The sequence below is a fragment of the Haemaphysalis longicornis genome, unplaced genomic scaffold, assembly GCF_048455015.1.
Source record: "Haemaphysalis longicornis isolate Haplotype H1 unplaced genomic scaffold, Haemaphysalis longicornis Haplotype H1 scaffold_2, whole genome shotgun sequence".
Classification (NCBI taxonomy): Eukaryota; Metazoa; Arthropoda; class Arachnida; order Ixodida; family Ixodidae; genus Haemaphysalis; species Haemaphysalis longicornis.
This window is the reverse complement of record NW_027526295.1, coordinates 43,735,062-43,762,124: the sequence shown is the minus strand read 5'-3', so window position 1 is coordinate 43,762,124 and position 27,063 is coordinate 43,735,062. Positions and strand designations below refer to the sequence as shown.

General features: G+C 45.9%; 2 protein-coding genes across 2 annotated transcripts in view; one reads left to right on the top strand and one right to left on the bottom strand.

Annotated features, from left to right (window-relative positions):
• Positions 1-86: 86 nt before the first annotated feature.
• Mtl (Rac family small GTPase Mtl) lies at positions 87-25,285 on the bottom strand. The gene is made up of 5 exons (XM_077697856.1): positions 25,034-25,285; positions 14,593-14,867; positions 9,691-9,808; positions 9,344-9,504; positions 87-8,726 (listed from the first exon to the last, which is right to left on the bottom strand). Exons 2-5 carry the CDS (start codon positions 14,857-14,859, stop codon positions 8,649-8,651), a joined length of 624 nt encoding a protein of 207 aa, XP_077553982.1. The 5' UTR covers positions 14,860-14,867; positions 25,034-25,285; the 3' UTR covers positions 87-8,648.
• A 367-nt stretch (positions 25,286-25,652) lies between these two features.
• Scsbetaa (Succinyl-coenzyme A synthetase beta subunit, ADP-forming) overlaps positions 25,653-27,063 on the top strand; it is a 34,734-nt gene continuing 33,323 nt past the window's right edge. The window contains exons 1-2 of the mRNA XM_077697854.1: positions 25,653-25,806; positions 26,267-26,423. Of these exons, the coding sequence (XP_077553980.1) occupies positions 25,741-25,806; positions 26,267-26,423 (223 nt within the window). The 5' untranslated portion in view covers positions 25,653-25,740. The remainder of the gene's footprint in view (positions 25,807-26,266; positions 26,424-27,063) is intronic.

The window sequence follows — 27,063 nt, the reverse complement described above, 5'->3', positions numbered from 1 at the left end:
AAGACACAGCCACTGGTGCCGAAAATCAAACCAATAGCTGTGAACTTGGCCACATGGGCCTCGAAAGAGGACAGACAGCCAGCGAATGCTGTTCATGGAACATTTTTTATTGTTTCAGCAACTGTGCTGGAACAGCGCTGCCACACTCTCGCACACACACACGTCCACCAAACAGCTGCAACCTGTCGAAGAAGTTCCTCCGCACAATTGCCCTCCCCTTCCCTGCCGAGGTCCACCAAAACGAGCCGCCAACACCTCCAAGTGAGTGAGCTTTGTGTTGGGCGCACACGCAACAGTTGCCGATTATTCTGGGCCAAACACACCAGCAGGGAAACCGGACTGAACAGAGCTGCACATCATACGCACATGCACGGACAAAGTAAAACAGAGCACGGAATCGTGTTCGTCCCATCCATAATGGGCAATGCCAAACAGAATTACGAATAAGGGATCTGGTAAAACGGTGGTAAACAAAGTATCGCAGGTACCATTCTGTTACCACCCCACTCGTTTGCTAACCGTTATTTTGTCCGAGCATGTACGCACACTCTTTAAGTACACCTTCTTGCAGTTCACTCCTGGCACGCACATAAAAATACTTTTGTTCTGGCGAGAACTAACAGGAAAGAGGAAGATATCTAGACCACAAACGCTCCAGAATACAGGCAGTAGCAGCGACGGCTTGAAGGATGTCTTTCTCGGTGGGTCACAGGCTGGCTACAAGGCATTCACACGTGACACTTGGCAGGGCAGTTGTGTTGTAGTGTTGCGAGAAAGAAAAAAGGCAAAGGCTTCAAGCCACAGAACCGCACATGCATTGAGAACATCTTTTTTCACGTAGCACGAGATCATTTGGGGATGGCGTCGTGTAGTGTGCACTTAGGCAAGTTGCGCAACGCACATTCTTCGCGGAGTTGTGGAGAAAAAAAAAAAAAAAAAAAAAAAAAAACGGGCAGTGCACATTATGTTAGACGGAAAGCTTGCCAACCACTAAGTCACATGGCAACCACTTCTCAATCATTCCAGCTCAGAATGGGTCTCCACAAAATGTGCCACATTGAAAGATGCACAGACCAAAGTCGCAGCCACTGTCACCGTCGAGCACAGAACGCGACACAAGATTCGTTCGAGAAAATGAAGTGGAATTCAAGAACTACGTCAAGAGAGGCAGTTTGACGGTGCGACACCATCTCTTCACTCGGGAACACAAACCTACAAAAACACACCTACAATGAAGAAGCTTCTTGGAGAAGACTTCCAAACAAACACTCGAGAGATCTCTAGTGTTTGAACCTAGCAAAAAAATGTCACACAGACAAGTCACAGTGAATGCACGCTATTATAATGTGGGAAAAAAAGTTCAAATAATATATATGTATATAATAAAAAAAAGGTTAATACAGCGCACAGCAGCCTCACCATCAGCTAAAACAAACAGGCACACGAACAAATAAAAGTGAGACTAGAAAAATATCTGACACTCGGTAGAATGTATAACATAAAAAGGGTTAGGGATATTTTAAAAAAGGGGTTAAAAACACCGCTCAAAACCCGCGATGATCAGAAACTACTGCAGCACAAGAAATCGGTGCGAGCAGTGTAAAATCGGTGGGCAGGCTTCTTTCTTCACTGCCAAATGTAGCCGATACATTTGCACACAAAATGAAAAATGCAAACGGTGGAGTTACGTCAGTCTTTGGGTGGCAGAGATGAAACAAACAATGACGCACAGCAAAAACCAGTCTCGGTAGACACAAATTAAATGCACAAATGTGCAGCGAAACGCAATAAAGCCAGCCCCATCGTTTGAAGCAAGCTGTGCTACTAACCACATAGATCCGCGAATTTGAATTTCCCGCCATAAAAAGTGATGTATAGTGCGACAAGGCAGCTCCCCTTGTTCATACTCGTTGTCCTGTTTTGACGCTCTATGTCTAGTTTGTAAATATTAACCACCATTCTCCAAACTTGTGATGCCAACCAGCTAACCCAGTTTCTTGATTCCTCTTATTACAACACTCTTGCATCGTTTCAGACACAAAATGCCATATTTCATGCAGGCTAGCACTCATGACTTTAGAGGCTGGCCCTCAATGAAATCACAAACAGGCCATGTGGACAGTAGTTCCATCTCGCAAGTCTTTATGCTACATCAACAAAATGCACAAATAAGACATCCGGTGCATGATTGCACAGAGTTGTCTCTGCACTCAATTACTTTTTATTTCCACGTAAAACGGGTGCATTAATGGAGGCTCCGTCAGTCCATGGAACACTGCAAGGTGGCAACTCAGCCATAGCGTATGTGATGTCCTGTTTTGTGTAAAGAGTATGCCCCTCAACTCTTCATTTGTTGTGAGCAGTGGACAAAGGAAATGAAGTACTTGACGTGCATGACAAGCACCCCACAACGGATCTCGCAACTTACAGGGGCCATAAAACACAAGTTTGGTACGTTCGAAATATTTCCTCGTTAGAATCATACTGACACCACTTTTAATGTAAACTTCTCTCCCGCAACAGAACCTATGACATCATATGTGCCAGCTCTGCGATTGGCTGAGGCTGGCAAAAGCAAACGCAAATTAGGCAGGGCTTATAAGCTTACCGAATGAGCTATTTGCGCTTAAATTTATGGCACATTCCTTTTAAAGCAGTAAGAATGGTGGGGTAAACAATGGAAGTTACAGAACTACACGTAAACATAGAAGTACAGATGCGTGCTGCTGTTGGTACTCAGCGCACTATGCTTCTTTTAGCTGCACAGCAGTCTGCCGCTTTGGGATTGTCTCGGAAGACACTGGCAGATTGGTGCAAGCGACAGTCTTAGGTGACCATATTTGTCGAACAAACCCCATGTTTCACGAAACAATTATTTTCTCTCTGAACAAAAACAAGCCAGGTACGAATACAGTCAAAAACAAAGCAAACGCAGAAAACAGCCCGCCGCAGTATGGTGGAGCCATCTAAGTTGACTAACGGTAAATAAGGCTCCGCAGCAGCTTGAAGCATTGCTGCAGAGCCTTATGATGTCATTGCATACGTCATGAAAACACGATTTGGCGGGAGAACCAAAATTTTAACTTGAATTGATTAATTTCTCAGCGAATAAAGCATTGTTTGCTTCTGGACAAGCGCGGGGGGCACTACAAAACGCCAAATCTTTTGAATAAAAGACTTGGATTTTCTCTGCATGGCCCCTTTAAAGCCAACAAGTGAAAGTGACAGCACGAATAACAGCATAGCCTTCCAGGCAAGAATTTCAAACGGTGCTTTTCAGAGTGACTGGTCTCTGGACATTGATCAGTCACATAACTGGGGAAAATTACACACGTGCAGATTCTGTTTTTCGAATGAAATTCCCTAGGAAGTTGTGCCACAGACAATTTTCATGGCCGTGAAAATGCCTCTCAACAACAAGCTGCGATGAACTGGCAGTATTGTGAGCTAAGTGTAGACAAACAGTCCCCATTCTCAACCGTTAAAACAGCGATCTTCCTGAACGCCATATTGTTTATGACTGTGCTCTGGCTGTCACAAAAATCGCCTTTCCTTCAGAGGTAACAACGTGGCAGCATCTCCATTTGCCCCTTTTTCATTTCTTTAGCAAGAGGCGGGATGCTGTCTAGTAGCAAACCCAAGAGGGCATAGCGTGAAGCCACAACCTAGAACCCCGAAGCAAGAAAATATGACCCCCCCCCCCCCCTTTTATATTTAGCACCACAGAACAGGTACACAACACGACAGGCAACAGAATGTAGTGCCCTCACCTCAACCTGAAGCAAAAAAAAAAAAAAAAAAATAAATAAATAAAAAGGGCAGAGGCTGTAGCTTGGTTTCAACAGAGGAGGTATGCTGTTTGCTGTCTGGCCCTACCATAGGACAACATTAGGCTTGGAAGAAAGGTGTGTGTGAATAGTGACATTCGAGCCTAGATTGGCACGTGTATATGTTGTTTCTCTCTTCATCCACATCTGCTCAGTGCCCTTATTTTTTTCCACCTCAGCCATGAACCAACAAGCTCAATAACAAGTTTCGTTAAATCCGAGATCAAGCAGTTTTAAGTGGTACCAAAAGCATTTTCTAACGTACTAGTAATATATTTACTTTAAATTTCAAGATTGCTCCTATCTGACAAACAAGCTTCAGCATGTTACATTTCAACGTTATCGAAATGCGATAAAATTGATGCCTTCTTGCATAAGGGCTCCACTTTCAATTTGGATGGGTTCAGATTGGTATCAGCCCCAAACACAGATGGACGGAACAAACCGGCCTGTTATCGTTGCCAGTAGAGGTTTGAGGAAGGTACCGTTGCTTAAACTCTAGATTATCCAAATTTTCACAAAGTATCAGAAACTCAAAATGCCAAATCAAGTTATCCATATTTTTACTACAGTAGCCGACCGTTTTTTCGAACTCCAAAAATTAGGACTTGCTGGATATTCCGGACTTTCCCGACGGACCACCAGTTGTCCCATACGAGTAACGACTCGGATTTTTCGGACTTCTCTTTTATTCGGGCTATTTTTCCTTCCCCTCCAGGTCCGAAAAATCGGTCAGCTACTGCATTTGGTTCAAATTCAAAACTCCGACACATTCGCACGTACCAAGTTGCAGAACAACGTGTTCAAATACCGGATACGGTTAATATTGGCCACAGAGGTTTTAAACAGCAGTTCCGCTAACACAGAATTTGTGGCCGGTTATATTTGTGGCCAAAAATATGCGCCCATAATCCCTTAGGTTTGCAAAGCCAGCAAAGCCCGGCATGTTGCTGCAGAGAACACAACACCTTCTTAAAAAGGGTAAACAATGCGAAAAATAAAAAAATGTGTAAAAGGCAGAGAACACTTCGGCAAACATAGTCAAATGCGAGATAAAAGTGAGTGCTCCATTACAACAAACAACTTTTCAAAAATGGCCAAGGGCCAGATGTTACGATTCTGCAGACAAATGTTGCAAGAACAAGTACGGAGAATGACTAACCTTTCTGCTCTGCTTTGGCGAAATAATTCTGACTGTCCGACACACATTATTTGTTACTGAACGTAAAAAGATTGCAGCGAATTCCCAAGCCAGAAAAGGTATGCACTGCAGTGCACACTAAATGCAGATAGGTAATATGAAGTGATTGATGAACCGCCCCCCCAAAAAATCACCAGCAGTGCATTTCATGATGCCAGTGCACGCAACACTACCAAAACTTCAGAGGTCGATCCAAAGACAAACGACTTTCATTTGAGCAAAATTACGCTGGCTCTAATAGCAAGTGTTCAAACACAATGTTTAACATGCGCACATTTCTAAAAATTCAATGCAATTCAGTTTATTTTTAAGAAGATCCAGACGGATTCCTGGGAAAAAAGCTGTTAAAAAGATGGCTTGACTCTCTTGAACTTGAGAAAGTTATATTTAATCATAGCATAAACTAAAATGACCCCTAAGCTCAATGATGAAAGCACGGATCGTAGTTTAAAAAATGGATTCAAACAAAGTGCACAAAAATACTTCCTTAAAGTAGTGAAGCAAAATTTCAGAGCTTCCTGGTGTTCGGAGTTCCTTTTACAGTGAGCAAATCAACTGCATCTGACACTACGCGCACGCACTGGGCAGCGTGTTGAAACTACACTTAAACCCCACTTTGACCAAGTCGAAAGGAGAGCCAAAAATACTCCGTTATAGTCATTTTTTTAAAAACATGGTATACATGTATGGTACCTGCAATATGAATGAAAATTATGGCTACTTTGTTGTGTCCATTACTTCATTATTGCCCATTTTGTTAAAATCAGGTTAACCTTGGAAAATGTTGCATTCTAATACTCGTGCTACACAAGCGTTTTGAAGGCCTTTGAGTCGAATGTCACTTGACTCAAATGAAACCTTTGAGTTCTTACACGACGTTTTCCAGAGGCCTTTGGTTGAATCAAAGCAGCACCACCAACAACCTTTGAGGTTCTCAAAGGACTTTGAAACGCAAACGGTCGTACTGTCGGGAGCAGTTTCTGCATGCCATAATTACAGAAACAATTATTTACGAGTAAAAATTGAGTTTTAAATTTCACAATCTTCATAATTTCTCGCTTGCTTTTGTTTTCTCTCACTCGCTCTACGATCACAAGTAAACTTGATACTCTCAACACCAGTGCTGAGGAAAAAAAAAAAATAAATCTGTGCATGTTTTGTGCGAGTTTGTAGATTGTTATCAATTTGGTCGTTAATAACTTGTTTAGCTCATTTTAACGCTAAAATTAAATTTTCGTCAACAACGAAACAGGGCAGCAGTGGCGGCACCAAAACCTGGCAGGCAAACGCAGAAATTTTAAACTTCCTTCGAGAATTGTCGTGTAGACCGGCGGAACTCTTCCAGTTCAAACTGCATTTGAAATTTCGAAGGTCGTTTGACTGGAACGTCCTTTCAAACGCTCGTGTAGCGCAGGTATAAGACACCGTGTCCATCAGAACCCCATCTACGCGAGGCATGCCTACATCCGTAACATATTCCGCAAGAACGAATCTTAAACGTCTCTTTCCCATCCGCGCGATCGCAAGCGGTACTGGTGGTTGCTGAGAGAAGGCAGTTAGACACTTTGCTGTACTGCAGAGCAAGCGAGCACAGTGAATGTATATCGCACCATTTTCTGGCCTCTTCAGACGCTGTTAGGATGACACCCAAAATGTACATAGCCCCCACGAACGAACTGTTTTACAGAAACAAGTCAAAGCCCCCCCCCCTACCATTCTAACCAGCCTTTTGATTATCTCGCTACCAGTCTGAATTTATTTGTTCAGAGCAGCTGCATGTTTGCAGCGTCTTGTTGCGAGTGGGTATAAAATCACAAAGGTGAATTGTTTTATTTATGTGAGCCTTGGTAAAAAGAAAGAAAAACAAAAAAGGCATGAGATGCAACAACGTGGAAACAAATGTGCTATGGTAACGAGAGACCCCTGTCCACCCGCAGTGCATCCGCAACCCTTAACATACTTCTCCACAACCACCTCTTTCTTTGAATGTTAACATTTTTCAAAAGCTCAAACACCAGCACTTCCGCCATGATTACCTTCGCTTACACAGCAGTCATGCTCCTACCCTTCTCTTTCACACACGCCATGTTTTGCGGGAATGGGAAAGCTCTTTCTCAATACCACTGCTCTGAGAAAGACACCACGTTACAAGAGTCTGTTTCTCTCATTGGTGAGCACAGGTGCTTTGTTCGGGACACAGACTATGACAACCACCACGGTAGAAAGACAGACCACAAAGTAGAGGGTGAAAAGAAAAATGTTCAGTAATTGAAGGGTGCCTTACAAAACTGCTCATTGAGAGTTTCCATGCCTGCCTAGTTGTGAAGTGAAGTGGGAATATCATGAAGGCAGTTTAACTGCTACTGGTGCTGGCCTGCACGAAGGAACCCACGGGCAGCAGAATCAATAGGTTCCGTGATGTTCAGGCCAGGAACATTGCTCTCTTAGTGCCATGCATGATTCGCGTTTTGCAGGCAATTGCGACTGGAAAAAAAGAAGCACAATAAAAACAGCCACCTGCCATGCACCATGACTTAATAAAAGGGACAGGTGTGTGTGTGCATTACAAAAGAGCAGAGATACAATTGAAACCAGTAAGATTTGCAAATGACTGTGCAAAAAAGAAAATCACCTTGTGAATACAACTAACCTTCTGCAGTGCCACTGATGCATTCAACTGCACAGCAACAGTGCTCGTGTTACTAAATGGATGTGCTGCCCCTAAATGCCCAACTTGAGCAAAGTTTTCTTATCTTTCTTTTCTTCTCAACAGTTATTTTCCTCACATCATATCTCGTGGGCCACCCACCACTTCTAAAGCTGCCCGAGAGAACTGCCCACCCAAAACTGGCAGCCCAGAACACTGTCCACCACTGGTGCCACTCAGCTTGACACAAAATGACAGCAGCGACACCGTTGTTGCATATAACTGTGGACACGCAGGCATGACTATCATGTGACTGTTACTTCGCTACGAGTGGGTCCAGGGGAGAAAGAAAGGTGGATCCCTAAAGGACAGCCAGAGGGACACAAATTTCCCTCCGATTGATGGGAGAAGGAAGACACCTGGCTGTCTTACTGGACTGTCCACCGTCCCCCAAAATTTTTTCCCACCATTCAGGAGTGAAGAAGAGACGTTTGGCCCAAGTTGAGAAGACCATTCTCAAGTTTCGTAAGCGTGCCTAACCCTAACACCTCTGCGAAGTTCTGCACGCAGCATGTTACAGGAGTTCGACTCTGCCCAGTGGTGCCGACTGCTCGAATAATTTTGGCAGTGAGCAAAGCAAAGCAGACAGTTCGTGTGACCGCAGGCGGCGCTACACAGGGCGGCAGCCCCCAAGGAACACCACTGGCACCACTGCTGTTCCCCCACCTCAGGGGCCGAAGCAGCCGTCCAAGAAGTGCAGTGCCTGGCACAGCCCATCGACACTGGGCCCTTTTTGCCTTTTCCTTCTACGTTTCTCGGGTGTCGACGTGTCGCAGTTCTCAAGCAGGATCCCTCCTCCTTGAGGAGCCTCGCCTCGAGGGAGGAGAAGAACACTAAACACTAACACGCACACACACACACACCCTCCTCTGCTGCGAGACGGGAACCGGAGATGGTGAAGAGCGGTGTCAAACTAGACCAGCTTGCACCGACGCTGCCTCCGCTTCAGGGGCTCTGGCCGAAGCACGGCACGCACCGCCTCGTCAAACACCTGCGCACACGGACATGTACGCAAGCACATCGCATGAGGACACAGCAAACAATGACAGAGGGGAAGAAAGACGGGTGCATGTGTTCTGCGTGTCACTGCACTACTTTGCAACAAGAACAACAAAAAATCATAATTACCAACTTAAACTCAAGTGCCAGCACATGACACTCAGAAACAGGTGCTCAACCAATGCAAGGTAAGGCAAGGCAGAAACTTTTGCTGGCATGCAGATGGCTGGAATTATTGACTTCAAAAATGAATGTGTTCTTGATACTGAAAACTTGGAGGAATGTATGATTGCGCCATTCAAGAAGTTCTTTTCTTCTTTTCCTGCCGTGTGAACTTGGCATCTGCTATCGCCTTAGTTCACACTCCAAAATTACAACTGCCTCCACAGACCACATATTCCTGCCCCTATATGATATGCACGTGCCAAAGCCAGCGCTAGAGGCTACAAAGACTACCACACTAGCAATCACTAGCACACAGAGAGGATGAGAGAGACCACAACACCGTGGCACATGGTCTCTCTCTCTCCCTCTCCTCTTCTTTCTCCCTCCCCTTTCTCCCTCTCTCCCTCCCACATCCTCCCATGATAGGATGCCCACAGTGCTTACCTGTCGAAGGCCCCTCTGGGTGAGGGCGGAGCACTCGAGGTACTTGATGGCGCGAATCTTGGAGCAGAGCTTCTGGCCCTGCTCCCGCTTGATGGGAGACAGGCCCTGCTCCTGGAGCTGCTGTAGCGTCTCCTTGTCCTCCCTCAGGTCCATCTTAGTGCCTGCGTTTTGAGGAAGGAGGACGTTCTCTCACTCGCACCAGAATGTGACGACACGTGTCCTGTAACGATGGGAGACTTGGCTTGGCACTGACACCAAACCAAAGCTCCAATGAGGGCCGCACAGAGTGCTCCTCCAATCATTACACCTAACGCGAGCTTCGGCCGGGTATTGCGAGGTGCACTCACCGACGAGAATGATGGGCGCGTCGGGGCAGTGGTGCTTGATCTCGGGGAACCACTTGGAGGTGACGTTCTCAAAGGACGACGGGCTCACCACGCTGAAGCAGATCAGGAACACGTCCGTCTGCACGGGTGGGCAGGAAAAAGAAGTTACTACGACTCCGAACAGGGGCTCCAAAGCATGGCTGCAAAATTGTACTTTTCCACGGGCTAATCCTGTCAGTACTGCTCAGGTGTGACAGGTGGCATTGACCAGAACCTCTGTCTGCAGGTTTCCATGCTATGCGAGGCCTCATGTGTACGGGTTTGAACCAAGTGTTTGTCCACCTAGTCTTGTACACTGACAAAAATGGGACATTCCTAATTCCTCTCACTCTTTTCTGGGTAAATCATACATTTGTTTTTATGCACCACCAACAGTGCAACAGGAGGCACACTCGCCAAAAAGAGCTCCACAGAGCCAAAGCAGCTTGTGAAGACATTTCAAGGGGCAAACATGGCGTGCTTACTGTGGAGTCTCACGAGAACCCTTCCTCCAACCAAAAAAATGCTAGTGTCACTGCTATTCACTTTGCGTGGTCATTTGCATTAAATGTTGTGCCATCGGGTTGGCTGCCCCGCATAACAGCAATGACGTGCAGTAAAGCCGTGCACACAATCTGCGTCTAAAAAAAAGAAGTACAAATTCGTCAAGACCAGCACATTAACTCACCTGAAAATAAAATTGGCCACTTTTACATGCAGCACTTCTAAAGAAAAGGTAGACAGCCGCAAAAGCACAAAAACAGGTAGGTAATGCTGGCATAGCCACCCCAATCAATTTCAGGGGTGAGACAGCTGAATCAGATTTGGGAGCAGTTTTTGGAGCAGCAAAATCTCGATTTCGGAGCAGAAGAACATTTGGAGCAGAAGAGTGACATTTATTGTCACTTTAAGAGTCTAAAAAATCACATTTTTGGCAACTTGGGTGGAAAGTGCACTTTTTATAGTTTTTGAATGTACATAACACTGAAACAGCCTTTCAATAAAGTTTTTTTCTACCACAGTATCACAAGGTACAAACTGCACTACCTGTTTACAAATTTGTTAGGCTCTATGCATAGGTAGCGGTGGAGTGCCGTTGAAAATATCGAATAGAAAAACAAAGCAATCGTAAGGAGTTTTTATTATCATGTGACTGCCGAAATTATTATTTTTGTAATCCCAGGCTAGGCTTTACACACAAGTGTAGAGCCACGGCAAAAGTTGCGCAAAGCGAGGCGGCAGTCGTCGCATCCCACCAGCCCTCCCATTTCAAGCCCCAAGGTGCACAATCACTGTATATAGGATTGTAATTCGAGTAACGTTGGCATGTTTAGCCACCTGTCTTTTGTCATTAAATTTCACTTCAGATAGATAAACCATTATTACTAGCGTGCAATAATAGCCCGTCCCGCTATCGGCCACTGCTTGAACATTTTGCGGCAACGTAGCCTGCTCAGCAATTCTGCAGTGTCGATCGTCCCATTCCTGCCGCTCGCAAGCTCCCTGTCGAAGGCAGTAATAACTCAACGTTTTATAACACCGCAATGAGTCCGAAATTTCACTTCAAACACACACCGCACCTCACACTTACGGCCGAAACACAGCGAATTCGAGAGCACCACGTTATTTTTGATGAACTCCCGTCTTTTGGGTCGCGGCAACTTCCCACAACAGATCAAACGACTAAATGTAAACCAAGTCACCCCCATAACCAAAACCAGGGTAGAAATCAGCGAAGAGCACCAGAACCACAAGCAACTGCTTCGCCCGGTGGCCATACTTTCCAGTCTTCACCACACCAACATGGCGGCGCGCAGTAATTTCGTTCCTGAAATACAGTGCTCCGAAAATTGCCGTTTTTTTTATCAACTTGCACAAGTTGTTTGTCGCCTCAGTACACATAACTATTTTTTCTACACGACTTTGCAATGGTTTTTGATGGGAAAACTTAAAAACTCGAAGAATATGACATGTGCACCCCGACATTGCGACTTTATAAAAAAAAACTATCCCGGAAACTATTTTACACGGGTTTTTATTCATAGATCAATCAATTGAACTTTTACAAACAGCATCACCTTAGGGATGCTGGAAATGTATGCAGTCAGTAAATATTTTTTCCCAATGAAACTGACGGGAGCGTTAAAATCCTTGGCTCTCTTAGACTGTTTTGGAGCAGTTTGGCGCAGTTTTCGCAATTTTCAAGCTTTTGGAGCAGCCTGGCGCAGGAAAGCAGATTTGTACCAGAACTGCGCAATTGGCGCAGCTGTCTCACCCCTGCAATTTGTGCCGGAAGTGATAAACAAATCACAAAAAATACCACAACTTGGTTGCTCTTTGGACTGTGGAAGTTCATAAAGCACAGGGTTTGTACTGTGCTACACTCCACAGTTGAAAGCTATAACAACAGCTAGAAATATGGCGCAAACAGATGCATAGGTTATGCAGCAAGCCCAAAAGTGCACACCGAGGTTTTCATTTCATGCAATGCCCAATTGCCCGGCAAGACCATAAAGCCCTGTACAACACTGCATATGAATGCTTTTACCATGGCCACCACCGCAATAGAACCTGAAAGCTGACTTTGCCCAAAGGGAGTATGTCGCTTTCCCCGCCATGGGAAAAGTGTCTTTTTTATGTGTTCCAGTGAAGTTTATTTTTAATACATAAACCGTTCGACTCAAAAGTAGACAGTGTATAAAGAAAGTGAACCATATGAACTCTTAATATTATATTCTTAGAGACAGAGGAAGGGGGCCGCCAGAATGATTGATAGATTGTGGGGGTTTAACGCGCCGACGCAACGCAGGCGATGAGGCGCGCCGTAGTGGAGGGCTCCGGATTAATTTTGACCACCTGGGGATCTTTAACGTGCGCCAAAATCTCGTACACACGGGCGTTTTTGCTTTTCGCCTCCATCAGAAAAGCGGCCGCCACGGCCAGGAATCAAACCCGCGACCTCGTGCTCAACAGCGGCCGCCAGAATGAAAATTAAGTTTTTCAAAGAGAAATTTCTGGTAAACTATAACTATCTCAAAAACATGCTTAATCCTGAAAAAAAATTAAAAACAGACACCTTGTACTGTGTATGAGCAGTACCCTTAGTAAAAACCAAAAAGTTGTAGCTCAAGCTGTATACCAGCTACAAAAAAACTGTGTCCTTTAAATTCCCTGAAAAAAATTTGTGCCGGTTCTAGTGAAAATTTTTCAATGCAAGAACTGTTGGACTCAAATATACATCGCACATGAAAATAAAGCTAAATATGCAGATGGACTCTTGAATGGTGTACATTCTTTTAGAGGAAGCAAGGGATAGAAATGCAAAACTCATTTTGTCAGACAAAATTTTTGAACAAGCTTCAGAAAAAAACGTTGAGAATACAGTTATATGTCAAAAGAGTAAAGAAAGATTTTGGAATATAAAAAAAATTTATTAGATGTATTAGCAAAATTCTTAGTAAAGTTCAAAGTCGTAGCTCAAGTGATTTTCCACCTGCAAAAAATTACTTCCAGCCTTTCAGCTGTGCGAGCCAACAAACAGAGCAGTTCACACCTGCGTCTCTCCTTGGGCAAAGTGTCAATCTTCCTTTCAAGGAAGCAAGGAATCCTGATGAAGCAATGTTTGCACCCTACCGATATAACAACATTCTTCGCATCCGTAAATCACACAAACCGGCTGCGCAGAACAAACTAAAGAAAGCCGAAACCTACTGGTAACCGTTAAAGCCGATTAGTGATGAATGTTTATTGCCAGTTTCCTTTATTACCCTTACCAGAACTAAATTCCGATAATGCATCAGAATCCTCCACACACTCAACACAGCATATAACGTAGTGGAAATTCACCAAGATGCTCTGGAGTCCCGCGATTTGTGTCGTTTAGAGACACGCATCAAACTTAGTGCACACAGCCATCTTGTGGCAGAACTACTCTGCAATTTTGCATTTTGTGGTGGCTCTTAAAGATCACCACTTAACCGACAAAATATGAATTCTACAAGAATGAAAGCGTACTTCTCCAGCAACATCACAGGTAGCACCAGGGGTTTTAATATGCCCAGTGCGGTATTGAAGTCTGTTTGGATGCACTGATACCTCTAAACATTCTACAGATGTGGTGCGGAAAGAGTCGCTAACTCCACTTAACCAGCTACCAGCACCACTTGCCGCAACGTGCAGAATGGACAGACCGCTGCCAGTTCTGTACAAAAAATTAAAGCCATTCCACTCAATGGGAAAGCAGTCGGAAATGCAGAGTAGTGATTCGCCAGAATGGGCTGTGGTGCCGTTATCCGCTCACTGCTACCATCCAGTGCAATTCAAGTTTCCTGCGTTCGCAGTGTCCACGCGCCCCCTGCCTGAAACTGCACCAGTGAGAGTTCTGTTCTGTTTGCGTGTGCTTTTCCTCCCGCACGTGCCGGCGTTGCACTGCCTTTTTTTTTCGCTTACTACCGTAAAAACCAACCCAACGAGCATTCCTAACTAAATGAACGCAGGCGCTGCCGGTTAATTACGTACATTTTGCCTCAAATGTACCCACAGTTTTCTTTGTGCTAAACAATGGGGAGGTGTGTGACAAGTGCCGGCGGTTCACGAGTTTCGAATCCTTAGGACTATATGAACCGCTTGGCTTTCGAAACCTCTGGGTTACGCCGCTACGACGGTACGCCATGTGGCTCTACTTGGGTCCAGCGAGCAAGGTACAGTGACAAGGTGAGCCCCTTAAGTGCTCTGCACTTAAAAAATATGTCTTGGCCATGCTAGAAACATTCCACAAGGTACTGGTACAGAGTAGGAATGAAGCCCTTCGATGAAGTGCGAGTCGCCCAGCTCCCCAGTAACACAAAAAGCGTGATAGGCAAGCGTGTGCTCATACGGTCATACCTGCGGGTAGGAGAGGGGCCGCAGGCGGTCGTAGTCCTCCTGGCCGGCGGTGTCCCAGAGGCCGAGGGAGACGGGCACCCCGTCGCACATCATGGCAGCCGAGTAGTTGTCGAACACGGTGGGCACGTACTCGCCCGGGAAGGAGTCCGTCGTGTACGAGATGAGCATGCACGTCTTGCCCACCGTGCCGTCACCCACCACCACGCACTTGATGGGCCGCCCCGACGAGGACACCCCGCCCACGCCCCCACCGCCCACCTTCTGCATGGCACCGCCTGCGACGAGGGGGGGGGGAAGGGGGGGGGGGGGGAAACGACGCCCGAGGTTAGGACCACACAAGGCCGAGGTTGCTTCCCCACCACACCAATGACACAGGCAAACAGGACCCACAGTGACCCAAGCAAGTTTTTCACAAGCGACTATATGCCATTGCGGAATGTCCTTCTAAACCAGAGTTACTGGATATAGACAGTTGCGAAACTCCCCATAGGCCCCATGTATCGAAAGCCGGTCTTCGGTTGCCCCCCTGCGCCGGGGCAAGCACGGGGCTAGTTGACTAGCCTGTCGTCTGTCGGCAGGACGTTGAAGCAGTACTGAAGTGGTTGCGGCTGCTGCTGTAAGTCACAAAAAAAAAAGGCCGCAAAAACACAAGTAAATTTTACGTAATTATTGTGTTTTAATTTAAAAAGCAATCTTTATTTTATAGAAGAATTTTAAATAATAATAGTTTAGTGAAGTTTCGTTTTCATCTCCTAGGTGCCGCGCACATCGACTTGCCCCTCAGCTTCCACGGAGTGGGGGGGCTAGCGCCGCCCGGATTCTGAAGCGGAGTTTCGCAACTGTCTGTATTGAGTAACTCTGTTCTAAACGAGCACTGCTACACCATACGCAATCCACCACTGCGGGAACTGGCTTATTAATAACTCATGCAACCAACAAGGGCTATTTTAAGTTGGTCATCACTGCTGCTGCCATCACTGCAGCTAGCACATAGCATGTACAGTAGCCGACAGATTTGAGAGACCTGGAGGGAAACGAAAAACAGTCCGAAAAATCCGCGTGTCATTACTCCTATGGGACAACTGGTTGGTAGTTCTTCGGGAAAGTCCGAAATATCCAGCAAGTCAGCATTTTCGAAGTCCGAAAAAAACGGTTGGCTACTGCATTTATGGACAATTTTGCACGAGCTTGGTTAGGCTTAACGAATGTATGCACCAAGATTTTGCGACTGCCAATCTGTACAGTTAACTTTGCAGAGTTGTTGGATTTTTATGCGCTTGCTCATTGCCTGAAATCACACCTTTGGGGGCACTGCTCTCCCCATGTTCATAGCGTGTGCACTATCTTTTCCCATTAGGACTGCATCAGGGTTTAATAAAAGAGGCTTCAGTGGCTCCCACTGCCTAACAGCTGTTCCCTTTGATTGCAGGAGAGAGAGGCACGAAACTTCATTTGCAGCCTGTTAACAAAACCAATATAACCACCTTCACAGCTTCTTGCTGCTCACTGCAGTATGATACTGCAGCTGGCGCAACCAAAAGAGTGGCTATATGAATGCCATCAATGACAGAAGCTGAAGGAAAAGGAAACAGCCCTATTTGAAAGAAGGCCCAACATACCGTGGCCCACACTGCGTTCCCCCGCAAGTCATGAAGCATTTCCTTTAACCAATGCCCTCTCAACAAGCATTCTGCATCGATCTAAGAATTTCAAAAATCTAAATTCCCGAGCGATGTTACACATCAAAGCTACAGCTGGGATGAGGTGTGGCGTAGTGCAGGGCTTTACCACCTTTGAAGGGGCTATGCAGACAAAATGAAAGTGTGTTTTATTCGAAAGAATTTGTGTTTTATAGCGCCCCCAATGCTTGTCCGGCAGCAAATGATCCTTTATTCCCTAGAAATTAAGCAGTTTAGGCCGAAATTCTAATTTTGCTGCTGAAGCATGTTTCATGGAGCCAGTGACGACGTATTCAAGATATGTGCACTAAAACAAACATTCGCATGTTGACAAGGGCTGCTGCATACAGGGAAATGTCTAAACTGATGCCTTGTTTATATTTTCTGCCTTCACAGATGGCGCGATGATACCGCTCAATGACCGCTGTGCGCAATTTCTCTGTTTCTCAACCAGATTTGTGCCTGGCTTACTTAGTTACAGTTGACAGTACTCATCAATGATAAATTAAGTATGCTCGACAAACAAGATCACGGAAGTGACGATGTTGCTTTTGCCAGTTGGCCAGTGTCGTGCAAGACTAGCCCAACGCGCCCGACGGCTGTGCAGCTTTGGCTGGCACAGTGCACGCCGTACAAACTGGTGCTTCTACAGGTCGCCTCGATTTGGCCTGCACTTTCTGCACGAGTTCACAATTAGTTCAACGCAGGGGCCGTCACTGCAGAAACAGTCCTGCACTTTTTTCGTCCGCTTCTGCACCTCCTCAATGGAAAGGAAGTGCAGGGAAAGCCGTGAACTCATCCTGCACTCTCTCCACCATCGATTATTCATCGAAAAGACAAGTGCAGGCAATGCGCGCTGCACTTGAATATCCAAGAGGCAACTGCTGCACGCCCCGAATGAGTTCAGCAAGCATAGCTGAAGTGAAGACACCTTACATTTACGAGTTCGTTCATAACTTTCGTTGTTTACCCCACCTTTCTTCTATAAAAAGAATGTGCACTAAATTAAAGCACAAACAGCTCACACTCTGCAAGCTTGTAAGCCCTGTTTAATTGGCACTGAATTTTGTCAGCCTCAGCCAGTCACAAGCAGCTGCCCATAATACGTCAGGAGTTCGGTGCGGAAAAGTAGCAAGGATATCACGTCATCACCATCAACAGCCTATCTATGCCCACTGCAGGGCAAAGGCCACTCCCATGGATCTCCATGTATCCCAATTTTCCCTATGTACATTCCTTATCTTCCTCATTATACAGCTCACTTTAGTGAAGTTTGCATTGAAAGTGGTGTTAGTGTTATTCTAATGAGGCAATCCTACAAATGAACCAAAGTTGCATTTTGTCTTCACAGCTGCCTTATGTGCTTAAATGTTGATGCACAGGCATTTTGGCTTTTCACCTCGGCCACCGTTGCCACGATCGAACCCATGTCGTTGGCTCAGCAGCAGAATGCCTTAGCCACTGTGGTGTGTTGCTTATATTTTTGCACCTTACACTGCTATTGCAATACTGTGCTGGGCAGTATTGCAATCGCAACAGTTTCTTAATGGAAATACTTTGGGGTATCTGTATTTCTGTATTGAAGTGCATTCACCAAATCTGTATCTTCATAGTTAAACATTTCAATTTCAATATCAGCATTCTCGTACCTGTATTCTCAGGAACTTTATTTCCGCAAGTACATCACATACCCTGCTTCTGCAAAGAAAAGTGTATCTCAGTATCTGTATTTTGCACCTGCTGCATTTGTATAATGACATTTCTATTGCGGAATACCTCTGAGTTTCTGTGCCCAACCATACATTTTGCAAAGGGAACCTGCTGTGAACCGCTGATACGATCTGCAGAATATTTTACGGAATTACACTTGCGGCAAAGGATGTTCACTTATAAGGGCACTGCTGTCCTTACAAAGCCAAGCCATCAGCCTTGGGAATGACAATGCGGTGATTACCCTCTGGGACGCTTTCAGCACACGTGCGGCTACAAGCTGTTGACTTTTAACTCTTCAACGCGACTTCTTGTGCAAACTGTCCCCAGGGGAGTCACACTGCCACTTTCCATTCCAGCGGTCACCTTACTTCCCTCCAGAAGTGAGAAGGTGAGACCAATCATGTGATGCTGCAAGCGTTAGTGGCGCCATCAGGATGCTACCCATCCAGCAGCCAAGAACTGACGCCCCCGCCCCCATCTCCCCCGACAATTCTGTCCACGAGTAACACATGTACGAGTAGGAGACGTATTAGCATTGGATGCAAATGCAAAACAGCTGTCTGCTGATGTAGCACGGCAACGCTTGCTTTGTCTTTTCTTTTGCTGTAGTGCTGAATCGTGCAAAGAGCCCAGCAATCATCTGATATCCTTGCACCAGCATCGCACTGCTTGAATACAATGACACCTGTTTGAAACAGCAGGGATGGAGTTTAATAGAAGCCTTACTCCAGGACTATGGTTACCTAAACATTTTCCCCTCAAGACCTGTGATTGTGGGCAGAGCCAAGGGAGGCATGTGGCAACTGCCATGCCTGCCAGGATCAGATTAGGGTTTAACGCCCGTCAGAGCTGCGAATGGTGGTAACAACAAACATGCTCAATTACAAGCAAGGTTATAACATACCTTCGCCTTCCTAATGGGGGAGAGCAATGCACACAACTCTTGTGCACGAGCAAAAATAATGTGTTCCACAAGACTGCCCTGCCTTGCTACCTTTATCAACATTTCGAGAACAGTACCCGGTGCTAATTGCTGGTGGGCATGTGGTGAAGCAGCCACCTAACCACACCAATACGCACAGGTCACTGGTGGTGTTACAACATTTAATATTCTCCAGCAGCATCAGCTGACTGGGCAGCATGTCTCCTAAGTCGCCCACCACACCCTTGCGTTTGATCCACTGGTTTATCTTAGTTTGTTCACAGGAAGGCCGTATGTGGTGCACATCCCCTGGATTGGCAGCCAGACAGCACTGGCAAAGCACTTTTCTGAAACAAAAAGTAAAATACTTCCCACAACTGCTGGGTATCACCAAACAAGCACGTCAACTGCTCAGCCATGAAGCCAATGTGAAATTAATGTGTGTCTTGCAGTTAATTATTATTAATTGCAACAGAGGTTCACATTACCGCAAACATGTCTTGTTTTTTTTAACCAGCATCTGGGCGCGCGCTTGCTCTTTTTATATTATGAAGATATTATAAATTTTGTCTTCATTATATTATCTATTGTATTATATTATAAATACTCCAAAGGCAAACGCTGTGGCATTCGATTTGTCAATGCTTAGCTGTGCATGTAGCTTTGCTGACTGCTTTTTCACAAACTCTGCTCTGCTGAGCTTCATTCTTTCAAGAACCTTGCATAGTCCTTGGCTAGCACATTATAGCATTATACACATTATAGCAACCAATTTAATGAACAGTCTTGAATCAATTAACTTTTTTTTATGTGCACCAGCATGGTTTTAGAAAACTATTATCACGCGAAACTCAGCTCTCAGAATTCACCGACGATATCTTGCAACATATGGATGATCATCTACAAATTGACGCCATCTTCCTCGACTTCTCGAAAGCCTTCGATCGTGTCCCACACAATCACCTGCTTGCAATATTATCTACTCTTGGAATCCCCCTGACACTGATTACTTGGATAGAACATTTCTTAAAAGAATGCGTACAATACACAACTGCTAACTCTCATGACTCGCAAATTTCTAGTGTTACATCCGGTGTCCCCCAGGAAGCAGGCTTATCCCCCCTATTTTTAATCTACGTCAATGACCTGCCATCTAACACAAAAACCAGACTTGTGACTGCGTCATTTACAATGCCATTCGTAACCCTAGCGATTCCACTGATCTTAATAATAACCTTAATAAGTGCCAATCCATGTCCTTTTCCCGTAAACGCAGCACCACAAATCACGCATATCTAATCAGTTCAAGTGAAATAACTCGAACAGACTGCTATAGGTATCTAGGCATTCACTTGACAACGTCATTATCATGGGTCACTCACATTGAAACAATATGCGCACAAGTCTCACGCACACTTGGCTTTTTACGCCAGAATCTCAGATCTGCATCGCCCACTATTAAAAAACTTGCATATCAGACATACGTTCGGCCTAAATTGGAATACGCTTCATCTATCTGGCACCCCTCACAAGCATGTCTCACCTACGAATTAGAATCCATCTAAATCACACTGCTCACTCCGTCATGTCAAACTACTCGCGTAAATCTAGCATCACTGAACTCAAACGCACACTTGACCTTCCATGTCTCCAATCACGTCAAATCATCTCGAGTCTCTGCTTGCTTCCCTCATTCTACTATCACCCACTAGCCAGGCACCCTCGACTTCAACCCCCACCCAGAATCTCGCCGTGCCTCAACCATAGCAAACCAACCGCACACATTCAGTGCTGCACATCATCGATGAAAGATTCTTTTTTCCCTCATGCAATAACTCTGTGAAATACCCTGCCCGACAGTATTGTTTCGTCCGCTGACCGCACGACTTTTCGCGAGAAACTAACAGTACATTTGACCTAAATGGCTTTTGTTAAAATGACTTGGTAGTTGAATCATGTTAGTAACAAACTTTTAGTGACCCGTGCAATCTGATGCTTATTACTTATGTATATTGCTCTTTTATTTCTAGTCTACGATTTTGAATATTTTTCTGCTTGCTTGTTTTCTTTCTGAGCGATGTTTTTCTTCCCTTTCTTCGTCTTGTCTTCCTTTTTTTGGCTCTTTGTGTGATTTAGAGTCCCTTATATATTGTTTGCCCCCGCCTTATGTAATGCCTCTGGGCCCCTAAAGGAGCACTGACACCAATTTTCGGCGTCAATATTATTGCGCAGTTCGCTTCCTTCACTCAACAGAATACCCTAGGTGAAATATGAGCGGCTTGCGACGCGAAGAACATAGTTTAATTAGATCTCATTTATTGCGCCGACGGAGCAGCGCGCGGAGCGGCACTCAGCAAATGGACATCAGCGTGACATCACTCCAGGAGAGGAAAAAGAAGTGACGCGGCAACGCTCGTCAAAAACTCGCGACGTCACTTCATGCGCGCGGCCCCACCAGTGGCGAGCGGGCGCAAAACCCTCTCAAGCGGGCACCGGTGACGTCCGCACAAAGCGGTGAGGTCAGGCAGGGAGTCTGTCATATGCGCCGTTCGGGATGAAAGCGCGGGAATTTGAAACAAACGATTTTCAGGCCGTTCAATGTAATTAACTATCGCGCGCTGAAGTATTTGAAGTGCTGTTTCAGGTTCGCCAGGCCATTAAGCATCGATAAAAGCAATAAAAGTGTAACATAAAATTTTCGTGTCAGTGCTCCTTTATAAGGCTACAATAAATAAAATGAAATGAAATACGCTATCCACAGAGTGAAGGCACAGAACAGAAAAGTCTAACAGAACAGTCCAGAAAGCACTCAACAGAGCTCTGTTTACAAGCACTGAAAAGGTGTACACATTCACGGGACACCCTACCCACGGGTGGCTTGTTTGACATTGTAGGAGCTCAAACGAGCTGGTGTAGAAGCACCTTGGCTCTGCTGACAAGGTTCAACAGTGCGTACATATGCGCTGATCTAGTTTTTGCACACAGCTACGACGATTTCAATGGAATCTATCAGCCATAAGCCTTCCCCTGCGATCACAAAGCGACCTATAAACATCCAAACGACTCAGTCAGAAAATATCCTGTAGCTGACTTATTGATGCACACTCCTTGTCACCGCACATTTAACATTCATTCTAAACCAATGCCTGGCCCACAAAAGCACCGTGGCTTGGTATCCCTGACAGCCACTCATCCCCGTGCCACACGTGCACGAAAAATGACATTAAGTGCTTAATGCCTCAAGTTGTAAAGCCATTAATTTGCCGCAACACGCAAGAATCTAATGCCATTCGCTCTTAAGTTATTTTTGGTTTAAGGAGTTCCACACAACTCATTCGCCTTCACGAACGCCTTAAATCTGCCTGCTCTCGAACGCAATGAGCACCAAATGAAGCCACCAAAACTCTCAGCACCAGAGAGCTGATGCGGAAATGTAGCTGAACTTCGAAATAACAAGACGATTTTTTGTGCGCTCTTGGTGGCAAAGTTGGCGAAGAAAAGACAAAAAATTCCCCGCATTTCCCCGAGGGGAAGAATGTGAAAGTGCGAATGCACGAGTTGAATTTGCGCGGTTCGGTAATGTTCGCGAAAGAGAGATCACACACACACACACACAACTACAAAGAAAGAAAGATGCATTTATTCACAGACACCTATTTGTGTTGTCGTTGTACTTGACTGCTAGAGCGGATCTCAGCTTTGAAATTTCGTGTCAGTACTCCTTTAAGCGGGTGCATTAGCCCTTCTCACGCCTGATTCCTGGCCAATCCCCCACGTGGGTATGTGCCATGTCAGCAGCCAGGCAGCGCGCGCCCATCTCCCCCCGTTGCCAAGGAAGACGAGGAGATTCCTGGCCAATCCCCCATGAGGGTATGTGATGCGGACATCGCCGGTGGACGCAGGTTCAGGGTCGCTTAAGAAGTGCATTGCACTTAAAACATCGTGATTTTTGGATTTGGGTACCACTGGCAGGCGACGGCAGCTGCTGAAGCCACTTTTAGAGACGGCTCACACCATTTTTTTAGAAAACATGATTTCTCATAACGTTTTCTTTCACAAAAAACATTTTTAACCATTGTAAGACGCTTTTCTGTAGGTTTTTTTAGAACTAAAATATGAGTGAATTTCTCTTTTTGGTCATTATCACCATCATGCCTCACACAATTACAGCCTTTGCGTTTTCGCGTGTGGCATGGCCCGCTCAAATAATGTCATACGGCATCTTAGGGCCTTAAACACTTAATGTCATTTTTCATGTATGTGTGGCAGGGGCAATACCGCCAGTTGCATGTCTTGCACCCATTCTCTCCACTGGAGGACACACTGTTCAGCTTGCACGAGTAATTTCCAGCCACATTCAACCATTGTTCACTGATTCGCTCTTTCCAGCTAAGCTTCTGCTTATCTTTCGAGAACTAGAGTACCATCAATCGGTGGAATGTGCAAGTTATGTCTTCTAAAATTTGAACTTTTATTTTAAACACAAATTTATATACAGTGTGTTGCGACGATAATTGGAACACTTTAAAAATTTTTCCTGAGCGAACCGCCGCTCTGTTCGCGCTCAAACTTCACGCGAAGGGAACAACGACGGTACTTACCTGTTTATCCTGAAAATAAATAAAAACGATTTTCGCCTATGGGAAAATGGCAGCGATTTGGACGTGCGAGCCCGAAAACCGGGTTTTTTTTTGATCGTCTGCTGCACCATTTCGCTCCGTACGTGAATCCCAAAGATGCGTTTCACTCTGCAAGTGGTTCCATCGTTCCAACAAACTTTCGCTGGCTCGCAAGTCCAAATCAGCAGCCATTTTTACATAGGCGAAATTAGTTTTTATTTATTTTCAGAATACACAGGTAAGTACCATCGTTGCTCCGGTATCAAACAAAATAGACCTTTAACTGCGACCTTCGTGGCAAGTTTGAGCGCGAATAGAGCGGCGGTTCGCTCAGGAAAATTTTTTAAAGTGTTCCAATTATCGTCGCAACACCCTGTATAAGTGACCTTCAAGACACAACATGGGTAGCCAAGACAGAGATAAAGCGTGGAATTCTTAATGACAGAGGAAAAAGAAACTACACAGACAGTTGTGGTCTAGTGTGTCTCTACTCGATTAAACTCTGAAGGAACACAAAGTACACAAAGTACAATGCAGCGTTCGACGCACTTTTTAACTTACAAAACCAATGCAACGGGAGTAATGCTTTCTAGTTTGGACAATGGTTGAACATTTCGCAAGTGAAAATCTCTTCACTCATCTGCAATTTTCGCAGACAACGTTGTGGCGAGCGGGGAAAGCTAGTGGATGCGTTTCAGGCGATGATAGCCCGTTGCGAGACCGCTTGTTCTTTCTGGTAAAATCACGACACAAAAGCTTCGCGCGCCGTATCGCCCGTGAACCGACAGGGAAAAACAATCTCGCTGGCAATGCTGTCCGCAGCCGGCGCTTGGCGTGCAAAACAGGCAGCTTTCGCAAGGAACTGGCCTCAGCGCTTATCGTTTGCAATGGCTTGTTTCGAGTAAACACCCGCGAACCAGGATAAAACCGGCGGTATTGCTCCAGGAGTGCGGAACGCAAAAGAACACAAGCTGCTGCTATGCCAGTAACTTTGAAGTGCCGAGTTGGGCAGCCGGCGCCGAGTTAATTAGTGCCGGCGTTCGTATTTTTCCTGCTCTTCGCAGCGCCTTTTAATTCGTTAAAACGCCGAGAGGGAATGACGGCCGGCGACAGCCGGCGGATGTCTGCTATCGGGTGACTGACTTGCTTCAAGCACGGCACATGCTAAAAATACACCGGCTGCTCCGCGGGCAGCGGGCACACAAAGAGAGCTCGAGCATTTCTCGTATTCTTACCAACACGTGCTTGTGAAGACCCTGGACAACGCTGAAGCGTTCAATCCGCCGCCCAGCGCGAGCCAAATTTCCCCTGTCAGGACAGCTCGCGGCGCGCGCGATCACGCCCGACGGTTGCGGGAAAAACCGACAATGACAACATCCAGCCCGAACGGCAGCACGCGGCGAAAATCGCTCGCGCCATGAAGACCGCGCCGGCGGCACAGTCACGAATCCGCGCGGCGCCGAAGATGACTCACTCAAGTTTTCACGAGGACGCAAACAGGGTGTTACCTTTGATGACGACAAGCGGAGCTGGCAGTTAGTGATGCCGCCAATGTAGCACCATGGATGGGGCGTATTCACACCTTCCTCCGGGACGCGCTGTTGCGATAGAGACGACCCGCGCCTTCACTGGGCATCCGCGTCTGGCTGCCGCGGCATTATCCGTCGACGAGCATGTGACTGTCAACAAACGACACGGGCACCACAATGATTTTGCCGATGCATCAAACGAAGCCTATCCAGCTTGTTCAGCTCCGCTCCGGCGACTAGCGGCATACGTAATGGCTTCGAGCACAATGATTCCGGTGGTGATCACTCAAGCGGCACTAGGGATCGTAGTGTTACTAGGCTGGTAATTAAACACGATTCATTTAACGTCAAAGAATATTGCATACATTAAACACCCTGTTCAAAAAGTTTTAGCCAACGGTAAATTCGTATGTCTTTTGATCCTTAATTTGATCACGAAAAAAAACTTAACTTACAAAACTTTGGCTCATACCGTATAATGTTCAGTAGCAGTAACTCTATGATAATGTTCTATCTTCACACAAGTAAAGGGGTAAATCAGTACAAATGTTTTGAAACGCACTTTCTACATCGTAGCGACAAAACAAAACACAGCTGAAAGTGTTTTGGTTTCGGTTTCGCGCTCCACTGCTCTACATAAGTCGCGACGGAGTCGGCTGAATGACGAATACGAGCCAAGAGCAAAGATGGCGACCTTTCTGCAGAGGACGGTGCGGATAGCCGGAAAAATCGCCCTACAACGAAACTTGAAGGTAATACAAGCTTCGCAGAGCATCTCATTTCTTCAGTTATTGTTGTTGGCGTATCTATCGTGCGCGGTGAGGTCTGGGTGCTCGTTTGTGTTTCCAGAAAGTGCTTAAAACTCCATGTTGTCGTCGGAAACAGATGGATGGAGACGTATTGCCGAAGTGTTGAACGCTGAAGAATGCGCTCGTTACAAATCGCGGCTGCTTAAGTAACGCCTGATTTGTATTTTTGTTTTCCGAGCCTTAATTTGGCGCTGTTTTCTTTTCCTTTTGTGCTAACACGCGCAGATTGTAGCCGCAGTCTCTGCGGCTAGCGGTCTCCAAAGCAATGCAACTGCTTCGCGGCTTTGCGTTTTAATCGAAGCAGTGTCCACGGAGCGTGTGCTTCGAGCAGAGCTCGTGCCCTGTCCGCGACCTAGCTAAAACGACACCATGTTTAACGCTGTGGCCGGTTGTTCTGTTCAAGGTCAAGCAAGATGCCTTGGCAGGTTGGGTGCAGCGGAGAAACCTCAACCTTCACGAGAACGTCAGCATGACGCTTTTGCAAGAAAACGGCGTTAATGTGCCGAAGTTCGGTGTCGCCAGTTCACCCGAAGAGGCAGAAGAAGTCGCCAAGCGTCTAGGTATGGCCGCCTTAGTTTGAAAGCGAAGGGACGCAACTTCGCTCATTCATTCATTCCTCCGCTCATTCATTCGTGTGTGCTTACTAACTAGGGCTGTTGTTTTTAAGCTAAATGTAGAGCAGCGCGAATAGCGCTAACTCTGACGCAAAGCTGCTGCATAGTTATATCACCTATGACCTGCTTTGCATACTGAAAAGGATGTAACGCACGCACGATAAGGAAGGAACAATGCGCTCTTCGTGCCATCTCGTTGTGTGTTATCTCACACGGCGAGTTTGGCAGCGGTTGCACTTAGATATCCCGAATGCAAAGGTTGCCCAGATGCTACCAGCATCGAAATGTGATGTCGGTAGATGCGTGTCGTCGGTGTCAAGTGACGGGCGAGGTGTGTAGGTGAAGGGCATAGGGTTACTATGTCGTAGGAAGTCTCTGCGTATCAGAAGAGTTTCATACTTCCCAATGTTCCGACAGATCGCGTAAGGTTACAATGGGACAAAACGTAAATAGAAAGGTGTGAAAAAGGATGTAAGTGAAGGAGAGGTTGCCGTGCGTCTTTTGCTGCACAGCCGAGGGCACGCGGTTGACAAAAATTCTGTGCCTTTCGACTCTGGGAAGGAGGATGGCCAGCGAAACTGGGCAC

Coding starts and splice junctions, on each gene's coding strand:
- Mtl (XM_077697856.1), bottom strand. CDS start 14,859: ATGCAGAAGGTGGGCGGTGGGGGCGTGGGCGGGGTGTCCTCGTCGGGG. Junction 9,809..14,592: donor GGCCCCTCTCCTACCCGCAG/GTATGACCGTAT, acceptor CCACCCGTGCAG/ACGGACGTGTTCCTGATCTG. Junction 8,727..9,343: donor CCCAGAGGGGCCTTCGACAG/GTAAGCACTGTG, acceptor CCGTGTGCGCAG/GTGTTTGACGAGGCGGTGCG.